Genomic DNA, 14,390 nt, shown 5'->3' with positions numbered 1-14,390 from the left:
ATCTGACAGCCTCTTCTGTCCTCCATGGGTGTTGCATGACATCATTGCACTTACCTACATGCAGGCAATGCACTCATACCCATAAAATAAAAATAATAAATAAAATAATAAAAAAGGCTCTGTTGCTGCTGTTTACTCTGGAATCATTTCAGATTCTGTCTGCATGAATCATTGTTTTGTGGAACCTTACCCAAGTCATGGAAGGACTAATACACTATACTATGATAAACATTTTAATTAATATTGATATTTTTATATGTAAAAATATATTATATATGTGTGAATATGTTGTCTTGAAAACAGGTATTATGTATGTTTTCTAGGGCAGTTAAGACATGTCTTGGGGCTGGGGGGATGGTTCAGCAGTTAAGAACACTTGCTGTTCTTCCAGAGGAAGCACCCACATGGCAGCTAACAACCATCCATAACTCCAATTCCAAGGACTCTGACACCCTCTTCTGGCCTCTGCAGACATTGCACATATATCGTGCACTTACATACATGCAGACAAAACACTCAAGCACATAAAATAAAAATAATGAAATGTCTTAATGACATGCATGCATTGATGTGTACCTTATACCACTGTATCTTCGCATCACTTTTGCTGGGGATGAATTCCTTCAGGTCAGGACATACTAATAACCCGGTGACTGACACGGTTGAAATTTGTAGGTATGAGATGAGTGGCAGGGAAGCATCTGTGCCCTCAAAAACCCTGAGTTCGATGGACATTTCCTCACAGTGAGATGCATTTCTAATTGTCAAAAAAAAAAAAGGCAATACATGATAAGGCAAAAATAGAAAAATCTAGATGAAATTAAGAGCAATTAATTTCTCCAACCCCACTAAATTCTGTCTGCATTTTCTTGATTAGTATTGTTTTTCCACTGTTGTTCTTAAATTCTTGAGATACAAAAAGTATGTCATCAGAATTATTGTCCAGAAATTGTGGTGTGTCCACTGCTTTTCCTAAAGGGTCCTGAGGAAGCTTCATTCTAGTGCTGAAGCCACTGAGAAACCCCAAGTCCCAAGCAGCTTAAAATTGTCAGGGTCCCCAGGGCCTTGATCCCAAAGAACCATATCCAAATAGACTGTTTTCCGAAAGCCACTGTCTCCGTAAAAAGAAAATCCCCTTCCATTCCCTTAAGAATCATTCACCAACTAGTTTCAGGAAACTGCCAAGACCTTAATGTTAGATCTAAAAGAGAATTTGGCAATACTGCATGGCGGGTGAGAATTAACTTGTTAAGGCACTTTTGCACTCTTTTGTTAGCTGACTCATAATCCCAATATTATAATTCTTTCAAGCTCTTAGAACTGAGAAAATTGCAAAGGCAGAATCTTACTGGAGACATAGGGAGAAATGGATGAAAGACCAGAAGGTAGTAATTAAATTTAATGTTTGCAATGGAAAAAACAAAAAGGTAGCTCAGTAGGTGAATATGTACTTAGCGTGCATGAGGCCTTAGATTTAATCCTTGGCATCCCAAAAAATAAAGTAGAAAAATGTAATTATATCAGTGAAGACACTAGCTACCTAAGATATGCAACATATCAATTGAGACCATAGGATTAGTTTAATGTGGTGTAAAAGTAACTCATGACAGATTGTACAACTGTGTACAAAATGAGCCTGTGCAAGCTGCTGGGGGCAAAATGATCAGTAGTTCTACCCAACTGTGGATGCCATGAACTACCATAACTACTTGCTTGGCAAGATATGCCCACTGGTGCAATAGTGGTATGACTATTGTGGAGGTAACCAACGACTTTATGATTGGATTTGAGCCCCTCTCCTTGCCCCAACAGGAGATAACTTTTGGTACTATCAACCTGATCAAGACTCCAACACTAGGGAGGTCATAGGCCCTGGGGAGAACTTACTATTGTTCTGCTAAATGGATATGATATCAAACTGGCTTCTAAATATTCATGTTTATATCCATCGATTAGTGCTGCTCTCAGCCTTCATCAAAGACGCCTCTTTATGCAGTGGGTGGTGTTAATTCAGAGACTCAAAGCTGATCAAACTGTGAATAAGTGACTGTGAAGTGTTCATCCCTAAACAGGACATCTATATCACCTGTTCCAAAGTTCAAAGACCATGGCAAAAGGGAGAAAGGTAGGGAAAAGGGCCTTAAAACATTGCTTTCTGGACATGACATGGCCGTTGCTCTCATTAACTCACTGCAGCTGTGGTTAACTGTACAATCCCTGCGTAAGACTACACCTGCCACAATTTTATAATGCCCAGGGAGGGGGGGTCCTGAGGCCCACTCCTCTCTGAGGGACTATGAGTAGTTAATGGGTGCTGTGAGAGAGGATGTCATTTCTACTGATCAATTATCCATGTTGCAGCAAATAACCCCCATCATACTCATGAAAACAACCACAATTAAACTCAGTAAGTCATCACACAAAAGAAGACATTAAAGTAGGAAGGGGCTTGTGGGAAGAAGGTTTCAGTGGGAGAGAGAAGATGAAAGAGGGTAAGCGTGTGTGTGTGTGTGTGTGTGTGTGAAAATAATCAAACATTAGTATATACATGTATGAACTTGCCAAATAAATGCATAAACACACCACAAGTTGAAGAGATACAAGTTAGTAGTCTGAAGAGTGCTCACAGTAGCTAGTTGCATCAAGTTAGTCCTAAACTGAGTGGTGTGTGTGTGTGTGTATGTGTGTGTGTGTGTGTGTGTGTGTGTGTGTATAATTACATTTTCCAATTCTGTGAAGTAGGAGTGATTATCATACCATTTTCAAATAAATGAAATTAGGTACAAAATTTAAGAAACTTCCTAATGTTATATAGTTACTAAGAGGTGAAATCGAGGGTTCTGGAAACACCCATAAACTAGGGGAAATCTCTGGAAATCAAGCTTGCTAGATGTATCGAGTCCCAAACTTGTTCACATTATTGATCTGGTAATTCCCCCAGGACAAGACACTGAGATTTAGAGATCATTTGTTTTGGCAGCATTACCTTGACCATACTGAATGACAGAAAGGTCATGTGGATTACAGATAACAAGACTATAAAAATATCAGAGCAGAACAGTCTCATGTCTATGACTGTGAATACAAAGTGTGTCAGAGCAGCTGTTGCTGATGCTCACTCTAGTCGAAGCCCAGTCTTACACAGTTGAAAGAGAAGGCAAACCTCCCCCCATGCCGGTAAAGCTTGGACACACTAGAGTTCCTACTGCCCCCTCAATCTCAGCTCTCCTTTTTTTCATGCAAAAAGAAGAGCATTAACTATAATTTTTTAATCCAGTATGAAAACTATTAGGCAAACATACCTCTGCTCATCTCTCTCTGAGGTTTGCACATCACGTCAATAGCCCTGTAGGCTGCCTATGGAAAGCATGTCCACACTCATCACATCAGTAGCCCTGTAGGCTGCCTACAGAAAGCATCCCCGCACTCATATTTGCCAAATACCATGCCTCTCCCACACCAGATCCTTCCCAAGCTGAGAGCTTACCTAACCCTCTCAGCAGAACTCCTTCCAGGGAAGAATACTGAGACTTGAATATCTGCATGGAAACTGAGGGGTGAAGATTCCCAGCTATGTCTTTCTTTTCCAAGATCAATTTCTCCTACTACACTATTCAGTTTTCCTGGCAGTGTTCCACAGAGAAAGTTAGATTTGTTTTCACTCTGCACAATGAAGAAAGCATAGAAGAAAAGTGGCCTTTAAAACTGCTGTAAGATCAGATATTCAAATTTCCCTAATACAGAAATGAGTCCACTTGCCAGTTTCCTCAGTAAATTCATTGTCAAGATTGAACCTGTCCCTAAATTATTTATAGTGGGAGTGTGGCATATAGATGGTACAGCCAAGTCAGACTTGATTTGGAAAAATGTTCAGCGCCACAAACACATGCATGCAATGTACCCATCTCTTCTCATGCATGCCCCACCTAGGACTAGGGCTGACATTGTCTGAAATTCCTCTATTCACCAACAGTTCCCTTGTGCTAAGATTGTCACCTTCTCTGGGTCTGCTTCTAAATGAAAATGTTCCTGGGAAGTTTCTCCTTAAATGAGCTAATGAGATTTAGGCCTGGAAAGCCAGGTGGTGGGTGGAGCAAGGCCTAGGGAAGAGCCATCTGGAGAGAGAAGCTACTCCCCAACTGGCCAAGGGTGTACCCTGATCCCTTCAGAACTGAGCCAGGAAACTATTAAGATCATCAACATGAGACCTACAACTTTACCCTTCAAGAAGCCGCAGGATAAGTCAACACCATTTACCATGAAAAGGGCAGTCTTTTCAATAATGTTGAGAAAGCCAGGGAGTCATACACAAAAACTAGGCTGGACCCTTGCCTCACACTATGTGCAAAACTCAACTCATAACATATGAAAGACCTGAATATAAGGGTTAAATCTATACAATTCTAAGAAGAAAACATGAGGAGAAAGCTTCATAACATTGGATTGGGCCATGATTTTCTGACACCTTTTTTAAAAGTATTTTTTGGTCTCTTTGAGACAGGGTGTCCCTGTAGCCCTAGTTTGCCTGGAACTCACTATGCACACCATGCTGGCCTAGAACTCACAGAGATCCGCTTGCCTCTGCCTCCCGAGTGCTGGGATTAAAGGCGTGCGCCACCACTCCGGGATATGACATACATAATTTTGAATTAATCAAAATTTAATAAGCTTTTGGAAGCTTATTCATTGGGGTGAATAAGCAAATCACAAGGATGAGATATCCACAAGCCATAGGGCTGATATGGGGTAAACATTAACTCCTATGACAAAAGCAATGCAATTCTAAAAATTGGCAAAAGACTTGAATAGACATTTCTCTAAAGAAGATACACAAATGGCCAAAAAGGACATCAGAGAATATCAGCACCTCTAATCATTAAGGAACTATGCTTCAAAACCACCATTTCATCCCCGTTAAGTTGGCTATTACAAAAATAAAAGAACAACTATTAGCAAGATCGTAGAGAAAGAGACAGAAATGGAATGGAAAACAGTGCAGACACCATAGAAAACAGTTCCATGGTACCTTAGAACTTAAGCATAAAGTGGCAAATGATCCAGGAATTTGAGCAAATTCATATTCATATGACACTATTGAAAATAGCCAGAACAAACCCAAGCATTGATGGGTAGACAAATGAACAAAAAGAATGCAGTATATATGTACTATGGAATAATAATGCTCAGCCTTAAAGAGGAAGGAAATTCTAACACAAGCTGTAATACAGATAAGTCTTAAAAGGCATCATGCTATAAATAAGTCAGCCATAGGAAGACATATACTATATTGCACCACTTACATGAGGTATCTAGAGTAGTCAGACTCTCAGAGGCAGAAACTAGAGTTGTGATTGTCAGGAACTGGGGGTCAGGAGGGACTGGGGAGCTGCAGTTTAGTAAGGACAGGGTTTCTGTTCAGGCAGTAGACAGTGGTGATGGCTGCACATCGATGCGGACATATTTAATGTACTTGAGCTGTACACTTAAAAGTGCTTAGATGGTAATTTTTATGTTCTATGTATGTTACAACAATATAGAAAAACAGGAGCCTGGTGAGATGGCTCAGCAATTAAGGCTGCATACCACTCTTGCAGAGGACCCTAGTTCAGTCCCCAGCACCTAACTGCCTATAACTCCAGCTCCTAGGGATCCGGGCTCTCTCTTCCAGCCTCTGCTAGCACCTGCGCTCATGTGCACATACCCATACATAGAGAGACACTCATGCAAATAATTTAAAACAATAAAATAAATCTTTTAAAAAAGTACAAAAAATAGGAAGGATTGGTCTAGAATTGTGGTTTCCATTGTCAATTCTGCCACCCTTCACCTGGGGGAACTTTCCTTCATTCAGGAAGGAAACAGTGGGATAAACTTATTCCTAAAACTGCGTCACACTCTAAAATCCTACTGAGAATTCTCCCTCTGTCTCTTGCTCCCTACCACATGGATTCATCATCAGTGAAAAAAGCAAGCAAGTCCCTGCCCTCCCTGATAGCAGACAATGTCAAATCCCTGCACACATGCAGATGTATCTGATGGGAAAAACACTATCAAGAAAAATAACAGCAGGGTAAGGAGAGAGAACAGAACAATGCTTCTCACTTAACTTGGCTATCGACATTCTCCCCAAAGAAGAGACATTTGAGCAAAGGCCAATGGCAGGAGGGAGGGAGCTATGAGAAACTCCAAGTGAGGGATAATTCAGAAAGTAAGAACATATAATGCAGTAGATTCTGAAGTCCAGATTGTCCCTGAACAACTTGACAAGAGTTCATTCCTCCTGGAGCTATGGTGCACAAGTCCCAGCAGAGCTTACCTGAGGGTGCAGATGTAAATACCAGAGTCCTGCCTCATAGCAGGCAGAACCCAAAGGGTGTCATCCTGCACCCACATCCTTGGCTCGTCTCCTGGGATCAGTTGAGGAGAATCAGTTTTACGCCAGGTCAGGAGAGTATGGGAGATGGCAGAGGCCTTTAAATGAGGCCATGCGAGGGGGCATCTCAGAACCACAGGCTCCCCTTCCAGCCTGTATTCTGATTTGTGCTCTCTGCCACGAAATCGACAGTTGTCTCCAGGCACTGCAGGTCAGAGATAATAGGTTTTAAGTTCCAGAACTGCTCAGATAACAGTACCATCTAAGTCCCCAGGCTGAGACTTGTTCTGACAGGAAGACACACAGCACAACTAAGTAAGATGCCACTATGGCCCATACAAAGTGACCTGAACCAGGGTCCATGAACACTCTGTGTTACTATGACATCAGACTTCCCAAATGACAAGGTTACTTACCATCAATTTCAATTTCCATTGCAGGGGAGGGGGGCGCTTAAATCAAATTCAAATGGTGATGAGAAAAACATTTTAAAATATGACCCTATTTTTCATTTGTTGACGTTAAAAGAAAACACCTGAGAGTTGGGGAGACAGCACATCCAGTAAGAGTGCATGCTATACAAGCATGAGAACCTGAGTTCAAATTCCCAGCTGGGCATGGCCTTCCATGTGCCTGCAATTCCAGTGCTGTTGGGGTGCAGAGACAGGAGGACTGCTTGGACCCCAGTCTAGCACCGAGTTCAGTGAGAGACTCTGTTTCAAGATAGTAAGGCTGGGAAATAATGGACCAGGACACCTGAGGGACGCACCACACACACACACACACACACACACACACACACACACACACACCACAAAGGAGAACACTGTTAAAATCAGATGATAGGGGTTGGCTCTGACAGATTATGTGGTTCCAGTTAAAAGGTATCTTTGAATAAGGGTAAACTCTCCATGTTTGGGTTTTCTCCTTGGCAGGAATGATCAACACCCAGAACACAGCAAAGACAATGGGCAAGGGCATCTTTTGCCAGTTGCCAATGCGTGAATATTCAGTGCTTGCTTTCTGATAACAAAATTCTACTAGATGCCTATGTTCCCTGGAGAAGCCAAGACCAGCCCTTTCCCAGATGGAGGTTCTGCCTCTTACCTGTGTGCGCCTCTGGTGGAGAGGTGAAGGGAAAATCTCCTCCTGTGTGCTCCTCTGGTGGCATGGTGAATGAAGAGACCCCAGTTATCAATACACATGAGAGAAGCATTTTTCCCACCATCTTCCACAGGGCACAGAAAGTGGCAATCTGAGATCCAACCCCTTGTAACCTAGCAGAAGAGAAAGAGGGGTCACTAGGAGGAGCCATGAGCTCCCACAGGAAGAATGCTTTGCAGAAGGGGCAGGATTTTGACATGGTCCCTAAGAATGGGAACATTTTAGCCTAGATTTTTTAAATGAGAAAATTCCAGCCATTTGTGTGTGTTTCCCTGTGACAGTGTTTATGAACATGCCTCATGTTAAACTCCTAGAGCACCTCCTACAGACCAGCCTGGAATGGAAGTTCTAATCTTAAATTTATGTCTCTTTAGTAATATGCCCCACACACCACTTTCTTGGTGAGGCCTTTTCTCACCCCCTGTATAAAACTGAACCTCTTTCCCAGCCTAGTACTCTGCATTTTTCTCTCTGGCTCTGTTCTCAATACATTCGTTATTAAACACATGTAAATCCCATGTGGGTGAGCTCTCTGCTTCATTTTATTCACCATTCTATCCCCCAGCTCCCATTCATTAAATAAATGACCAAGTCAATGAATCATCAAAAGCCAAAGTATCTTCTTATTTCACGCTTCAGAGAACTTTTTCTACACAATAGTTGGCCCTCGGCATCCAGTGGTTCTGGATGTAAAGGTTCAACCAATCATGGATGGAAAATAGCAAAAGAAAGTATTACTAGTATTACCCATCAACCCAGCTCTTAATGGTACCTGTTTGCCTTCCACTGGTGTGAGCCCCAACTCATGGGAAGCTATTGTGCTTCTCTGCCTTAGGTTCTTTTGTTCATTTCAAGGTTGAACTCTTGAAGAAGTAAGCACTTCCATCCGAGTGAGGCTTTGGTGAGACATGCTTAGGCATAAAGGAGATGACACCCAGAGTAGGGTCCCTGAGTCATTCTCTAAGGAAAGCCTACACAGTCTGAGGGGCTCGTGAAAGACACACTGGGAGCACTCAGAGCTGTGCATTCTGAGCATACAGAAGCTGCAGGAAAGTCCCTTCGTGAGCATTAATGGAAGCAAGCAGCTTAAATAGGGCTATCCTATAAAGTCTGTTTATCATTAAATATGGAAAGCAGGGTTGGGAAATCAGGCCTTTCTTAATCTTGTCTCATCCTACACCCAGCCCCAAGAGATTTTTATCATATCTGATTTTAGGAGGTCATGGTGATATTCTCTCTCTAGCTAGCCAGCCAAAGACTAGAAGCATAGATATCTCTCATTGACTGTTCTAGTGGCCTGTAGGTCATGTTTCCCATCCTGGCAACCATGCATGACCATTAGTTTACCATATCTGGAAGCTACAGTATTGTCCTCCGAACTTTGATAAGTGGTGTTATCATGAACTCATCTATGTTTGTAGCTGAGTCTGATTTCTTAGAGATGGTTCTCTTAGTACCAAAATATTATCAAACAGATGGAGGCTGTTCCTAAATCCCTGAGTAAGCATAGTAATTTTCAGTGAATCCTGAACACGCTACAAGGCAAACACATACCATGGCTCTGAATGGATTCAGATTTTAGGTTAAGTATTGGAACCCAAGGACCTAGATGGTATTTCCCATCAGCTTTATTTTATTTTATTTTATTATTTTTTATCATTTTATTTTATTTTATTATTTTATTTTACGTGTATGAGTATATTGCCTGCATGCACATAAGTGCACCTGTGTCATGCAATGCCCATGGAGGTCAGAAGAGGGCATTGGATCCCCTGGAACTGGAGTTACAACAGTTGTTAGCTGCCAACTAACAGTGGGTTCTGGGAATCGAACCTGGGTTCTCTGCAAGAGCAGTCAATGTTCTTAACCATTGAGCCATTTCTCTACCCCCCCAACCCCCATCAGCTTTCTTTACCGACAAGGGGAGTGGCAGGGTCAAATGAGTCCATCCTCAAGAAATTTCATAAGCAGTTCCAGAGTCAAGCTGTATTTTCATGGACTATCTGTTAGCAATGTATTAGGGTTTAGAATTGGGATTATCAAAGAGACTGAGTGGATTAATCCTCTTCTAACTCTACAGAAACCTGTATATGTTCCCTCTAGAGAGCGATAGAGACATATAGAAAGGCTGTCAACTGGAGGGAAAAGTAAAACTTCTTACTTTGGGATGCCCAATTTCTACTTCTCATTGTACAACTGACATTGGAAAGAGAGCTAAGAACTTGAGTCAGAACAGGGTAGGAAACTTGGTGTCTAATAAAATTCTGTTTTCCTGCCTGCCATGTCAAGGGTTACTTAAGGTTCTGCTGATGTTACAGTGATGGTTTGTGGGGTGTGGTAAAGTCTGACAGTTCTTCGGGCCTTTTCAATCCAGGTCATGACATCCCCCTTTAAGGGTACCAGGCCTTCACTTGAGTTTGAACATGATTCATGATGTACAGTGTCACTCAACTGACCCTCTCTGGGGTGACGACCTTCTACAGTATGTACACTGGTTCTAACCCAGGTGACACAACTCCTATTAGGAGCTAGTTGTAGATCTTCAGGGACCTTATGGGTTACCCTGGGGTAGCACTCAAGAGCAGCCAGAAGCTTCATCGTTTTCTCTAATCTAGCTGTCTCATTTCTTCCACCTGATCTCTATGGTTATAAGCCTTGAAGGCTTCTACTAGTGTAGGCAGCAGGGTTGGATTCTACCTCAAGCTTGTATAACTTCCTCTAGATAATCTGGAGCAGCTTGTGTCATAAATAAAATGCTTATCCATTAAAGCTTTTCTTTCCACTGATTTTGGAGCAATGCTGGAGTTTTTTTCAGGACCACCCTGAGAAGAGGGTCAAGAAGGCTGTGAGGTTTTGTTCCTTTCCCTGTTACCTCCTTAACATTATCATAATTGACAGGCTTGATTTAACAGCTCTTCATTCCTTTAGAAACACAGGTCATATATTCTAGTCTAGCCCTAGTTCTGAGATGGAATTCTCAAGGTCCCATTTGGGGTCCACATGAGGGATTACATCTTCTCCGGGTAGCTGAACATCATGTTGCCAGGTATTGGTAGCTGACACATCACCTATTTTCTTAATAATTTGTTTTCTTTATCAAGGGTAGAGCAGTGGGTTAGTATTACAATAACATCCTTCAAAAGTCACTCAAGAAACTCATCCTGAATCTGTCAGTGTTCTCTGACAGGTTGCCAAACTTTTCTTTATACTGGGCCATAACAATTGCTGATAAGGGACTTGTATCCTAATAATTCCTCTGTGTCCATTTGGCACCCCCCACCCCACCTCACAAAAATATAAAGTGGAGCCAGCTTGTTGATTAACGATAGATAGGTAGGGGCAGGTGGTACAAGAAGAAGAACGGAACACCTTAAAAACCAAAACCTAGAATGGAAATCTTCGAAAACTACAGCAGATTAATCCTATTTTGGCTGTTTCCATGGGATGTCAGTGTGAGTCGATATTGCATTTAGAATTGAAATCAAGACTTTTTTTGGTCTTTTTGAGACAGGGTCTTCCTGTAGCCCCAGCTAGCGTGGAACTCACTATGTAGACTAGACCAGGCTGGCCTCAGTCTCACAGTGATCGGCCTGCCTCTGCCTCCCAAGTGCTGGAATTAAAGGCATTAATTAAAGCCAAGCATTTTTACTAAGACAGAACTAGTGAAATATACGAAAATGGTTCATGGGTGTAGTAGCCCTTTTGTGACTTGACAAGAAGTCCAACAAGGATTTGGCACTCATAAACTGACTCACTGTGCACTAGGAGACAATAAGCAACAGATTCTCACTCACTTGTGTGTGCTCAGGAAACTCCCTTTGGGACCCGTGCTCCCTTTTTCCCAGCACTGCTGCATTACCAGAACCATCTGGAAGATTTCAAAAAATCACCCAAATGTCCTGGTCAATTACAGCTGGAACGTGATCCTCAAATCAGTAATCATTGTTTCCCCAGCTCAGTCTGATGTGCAGCCCGGCTGCAGATTAAATTGTGTCCCTTTTCGGACATACTTAAAGGCATACTTAAAAATGTGTGAATGGACTCCTAGCTAGAAAGTTTTACTTTTTTAAAATTCCAACATAAAAGGGATTATTTTAAAGACACAAGTTGTGTTTCCTCTACAGATGCAGCCTGATGATGGGCGGTGCAAGAGTCCAAGGGGATGAGGCTGTAGTGAGGCACCTGATGGAAGGGTGAATCAAGCTCTCTTGAGTTTAGGTCTATAGGCCAAAAGGCTTGGAGGCTTGTACCCAAGACAATTTTTCACAGCAGGGTCATGATGCCATTTCATAAAGGCCTGAACTTAAGATAGGCCTCCCCATTTTCCCTCCCTTTCACAGAATAAATTAAGCTAGAGAAGACCCATTTTCCAAGACTGCTTCTTATTAAAGTTGGAAAACATGGTTGGGAAACTGGGCCTTTCTTATTCTTTCCCAGCATCACTACTGTACATGTACAGACTTTTTTCTTGTTATCATTCCCTAAGCAAGATAGTGTAACAACTATTCATATAGCGTTTCCACTGTATTATGTACCAGAAGTGATCGAGAGACAACTCAAAGTATATAGGAAGATCACACAGCTTACAAACAGGTACTGGACCATCTTCTGTAAGGGTCTTGAGCATTATCAGCCTTCAGTTTCCTGATGATCTTTAAGCCAATCACCCATAGATAATGAGGGACAAATTAATTTCCTACACAATGACTCTTATATACAATTCTGACATATACTCAGAGATTCTGCACAGTGCTAATCTTCTGGTCTTAAGTATTCCAGGGGGAAGAGCACAAATATCTTGAAAGAATGAAAATTCAAAAAGCAAATATCGTGTACAAGCTCATGAAGTATTCATCCCTGAAGGTTAGTGTGTCAGGGGCTCTTCTTTCTAAATCTCTTTCTACTCACACTTTAATCACAATTATTGGTGTGGCTAACCATTACCACACTAAGACAACTTAGCAAATCACTCCAAAAGTCAATAGCCTAAAATGATCATTTGCTCTTGCTTACAAGTCTATATGTCAGATAGAGGTGGGCTTCATGCATCTCTCAGCCTCCTCAGACCAGTAACACCCTGGGAGATGATCCTTTCAGGGAATGGCCAAACAATACTGACAAAAGCACACAAGGCCATGCTTGGAACTGGCTCCTTATCTGCCCACATTCCATTGGCCTCAGTGAGTCACATGGTCAGACCAGCCATCAGTGGGTGGAGAAATAGTTACACCAGGAGGGGTAACATGAGAGCGCTGGTGTCCTCTACTACACCTGCTCATCATCTGGCCCTCTATGGTTGATGGCAACTTTGAAAACAGAGGGCGGCTCTTGTTTACACTTCTCTTGGCCTCACAGCGTCCAACACTGGAAAGTACCAGGGAGTATTTATGACTGAAATTCTACCAGAGATATGATCTGAACCAACCCCCTACTGCTCCTTTTCCTTGTGAATCACTTTCAGTAACCCAGATGGGTCCCCTTCGTCAATGCAGGGATAACACCGAGACTATTCCAGAAACCCTCCCTCGCGAGTAGGGAACCCTCAGAGTCTAAGGGCTCAGACTTCAGCCTTGGCTGTCACTTCTAGTGACAAACAATTGAGATTTCCCACTTAGTTATGTATTTGACCTGGTACTCTCTCCCCAGAGAAACTCCTGCTTCTACATGATTCTCTCATTTACATGGTTTTGAAACACAAATACCTTCAGAATTTTCATCTCCAACCATATCCTCACGTTGGGAACATGAAAGCTTCACAAACATCTACAACATTACTTTCACTTATTTTTAGAAACATCTATGTATCATGCCCCAGTTACACTTGCTATTGTCAGACTCATTGATTCTCTAGTAAGGGTGTGAAAGATGGAAGAATTCAACAAACTGTGGCCAATACTATGTCTTTGGAGAAGAAAATGAAGTCAAAGGTATGGGTACCTGGTCCAGTGTAAGAACCATAGTGACTGACAAATACTGAACATGCATTCTTTCAGTTATCTCTGAGATGAATGAACATCATAATATTTTATAGCTGATATACTAGGAGAGATCAAATGTATTAAGAGGCTTAGCCAAGGTCATGTAGCTACTAAGCATGAGTTGAATTTTAAACTCAAGACTGGTGATGTCAAAGTCTTTGACTCTTCAAAACTATACTTTTGGTGGCAGATACTGCTTATCTCCTCCCCCAATATCTGTCCTCCCTGTTTCTCCCTCTGCATAACAGTGAAATAGCATATGTATAGTATAACCTCCATCTCTCAACTAGGCCCATGGTCAACCTACACAAAGATCGCATTTCCCATCATCCCCTACAACTAGTAATGTTCCATGTGACAATATTTTGGATAATGAAATGTAACAGGAAATCGTAATCTCCATGATATTTATAAGTCCAAGAACCCCACTATTAGGCATATATCCAAAGGAAATGAAATCAGAATGTCAAAGAGCTATCTGCCCACTCATGTTTATTCACAAATAAACAAAGCAGAAACTTAAGTATATAAAGAATATGTGACATATGCATATATAATGGGATACTGTTCAATTGTTCTATTTTAAAAGAGTGTGAAGTCCTGTCATTTGCATCAACCTGAGCAGAGAGAATGGCATGCTAAACGAAACAAGCCAGACATAGACAATTACCATGTGATCTCCCTCATACATGTATTCTAAAACTGTTGGCCACATAGAAGCATAGAACAGTTGTCTCTAGAGATAGGTGGGGCAGGGAAATAGGAGTTTGTCAACAGGTATTGTGATTTCACACTTGGATGACTACAGTAAACAGGAATTTATTACGTTTCAAAAAAAAAGCTAGAAGAGAGTTTTTTTTTTAATGTTGTCACCA

General features: G+C 41.7%; 1 protein-coding gene across 3 annotated transcripts in view; it reads right to left on the bottom strand.

Annotated features, from left to right (window-relative positions):
* Nucleotides 1-14,390, bottom strand: part of Il1r2 (interleukin 1 receptor type 2) — a 39,920-nt gene that overhangs the window by 11,811 nt on the left and 13,719 nt on the right. For all 3 annotated transcript variants that reach the window (XM_008845904.3, XM_029569778.1, XM_029569777.1), the window contains 3 exons: nt 7,481-7,650; nt 6,317-6,578; nt 577-757 (listed from right to left, as the gene is read on the bottom strand). In XM_008845904.3, coding sequence (XP_008844126.2) covers nt 577-757; nt 6,317-6,578; nt 7,481-7,650 — 613 coding nt within the window. The remainder of the gene's footprint in view (nt 1-576; nt 758-6,316; nt 6,579-7,480; nt 7,651-14,390) is intronic.

Source organism: Nannospalax galili, unplaced genomic scaffold, assembly GCF_000622305.1.
Source record: "Nannospalax galili isolate Female #2095 unplaced genomic scaffold, S.galili_v1.0 scaffold182, whole genome shotgun sequence".
Taxonomy (NCBI): domain Eukaryota; kingdom Metazoa; phylum Chordata; class Mammalia; order Rodentia; family Spalacidae; genus Nannospalax; species Nannospalax galili.
The sequence above is the reverse complement of the archived record's forward strand: the minus strand, read 5'-3'. Positions and strand labels throughout refer to the sequence as shown.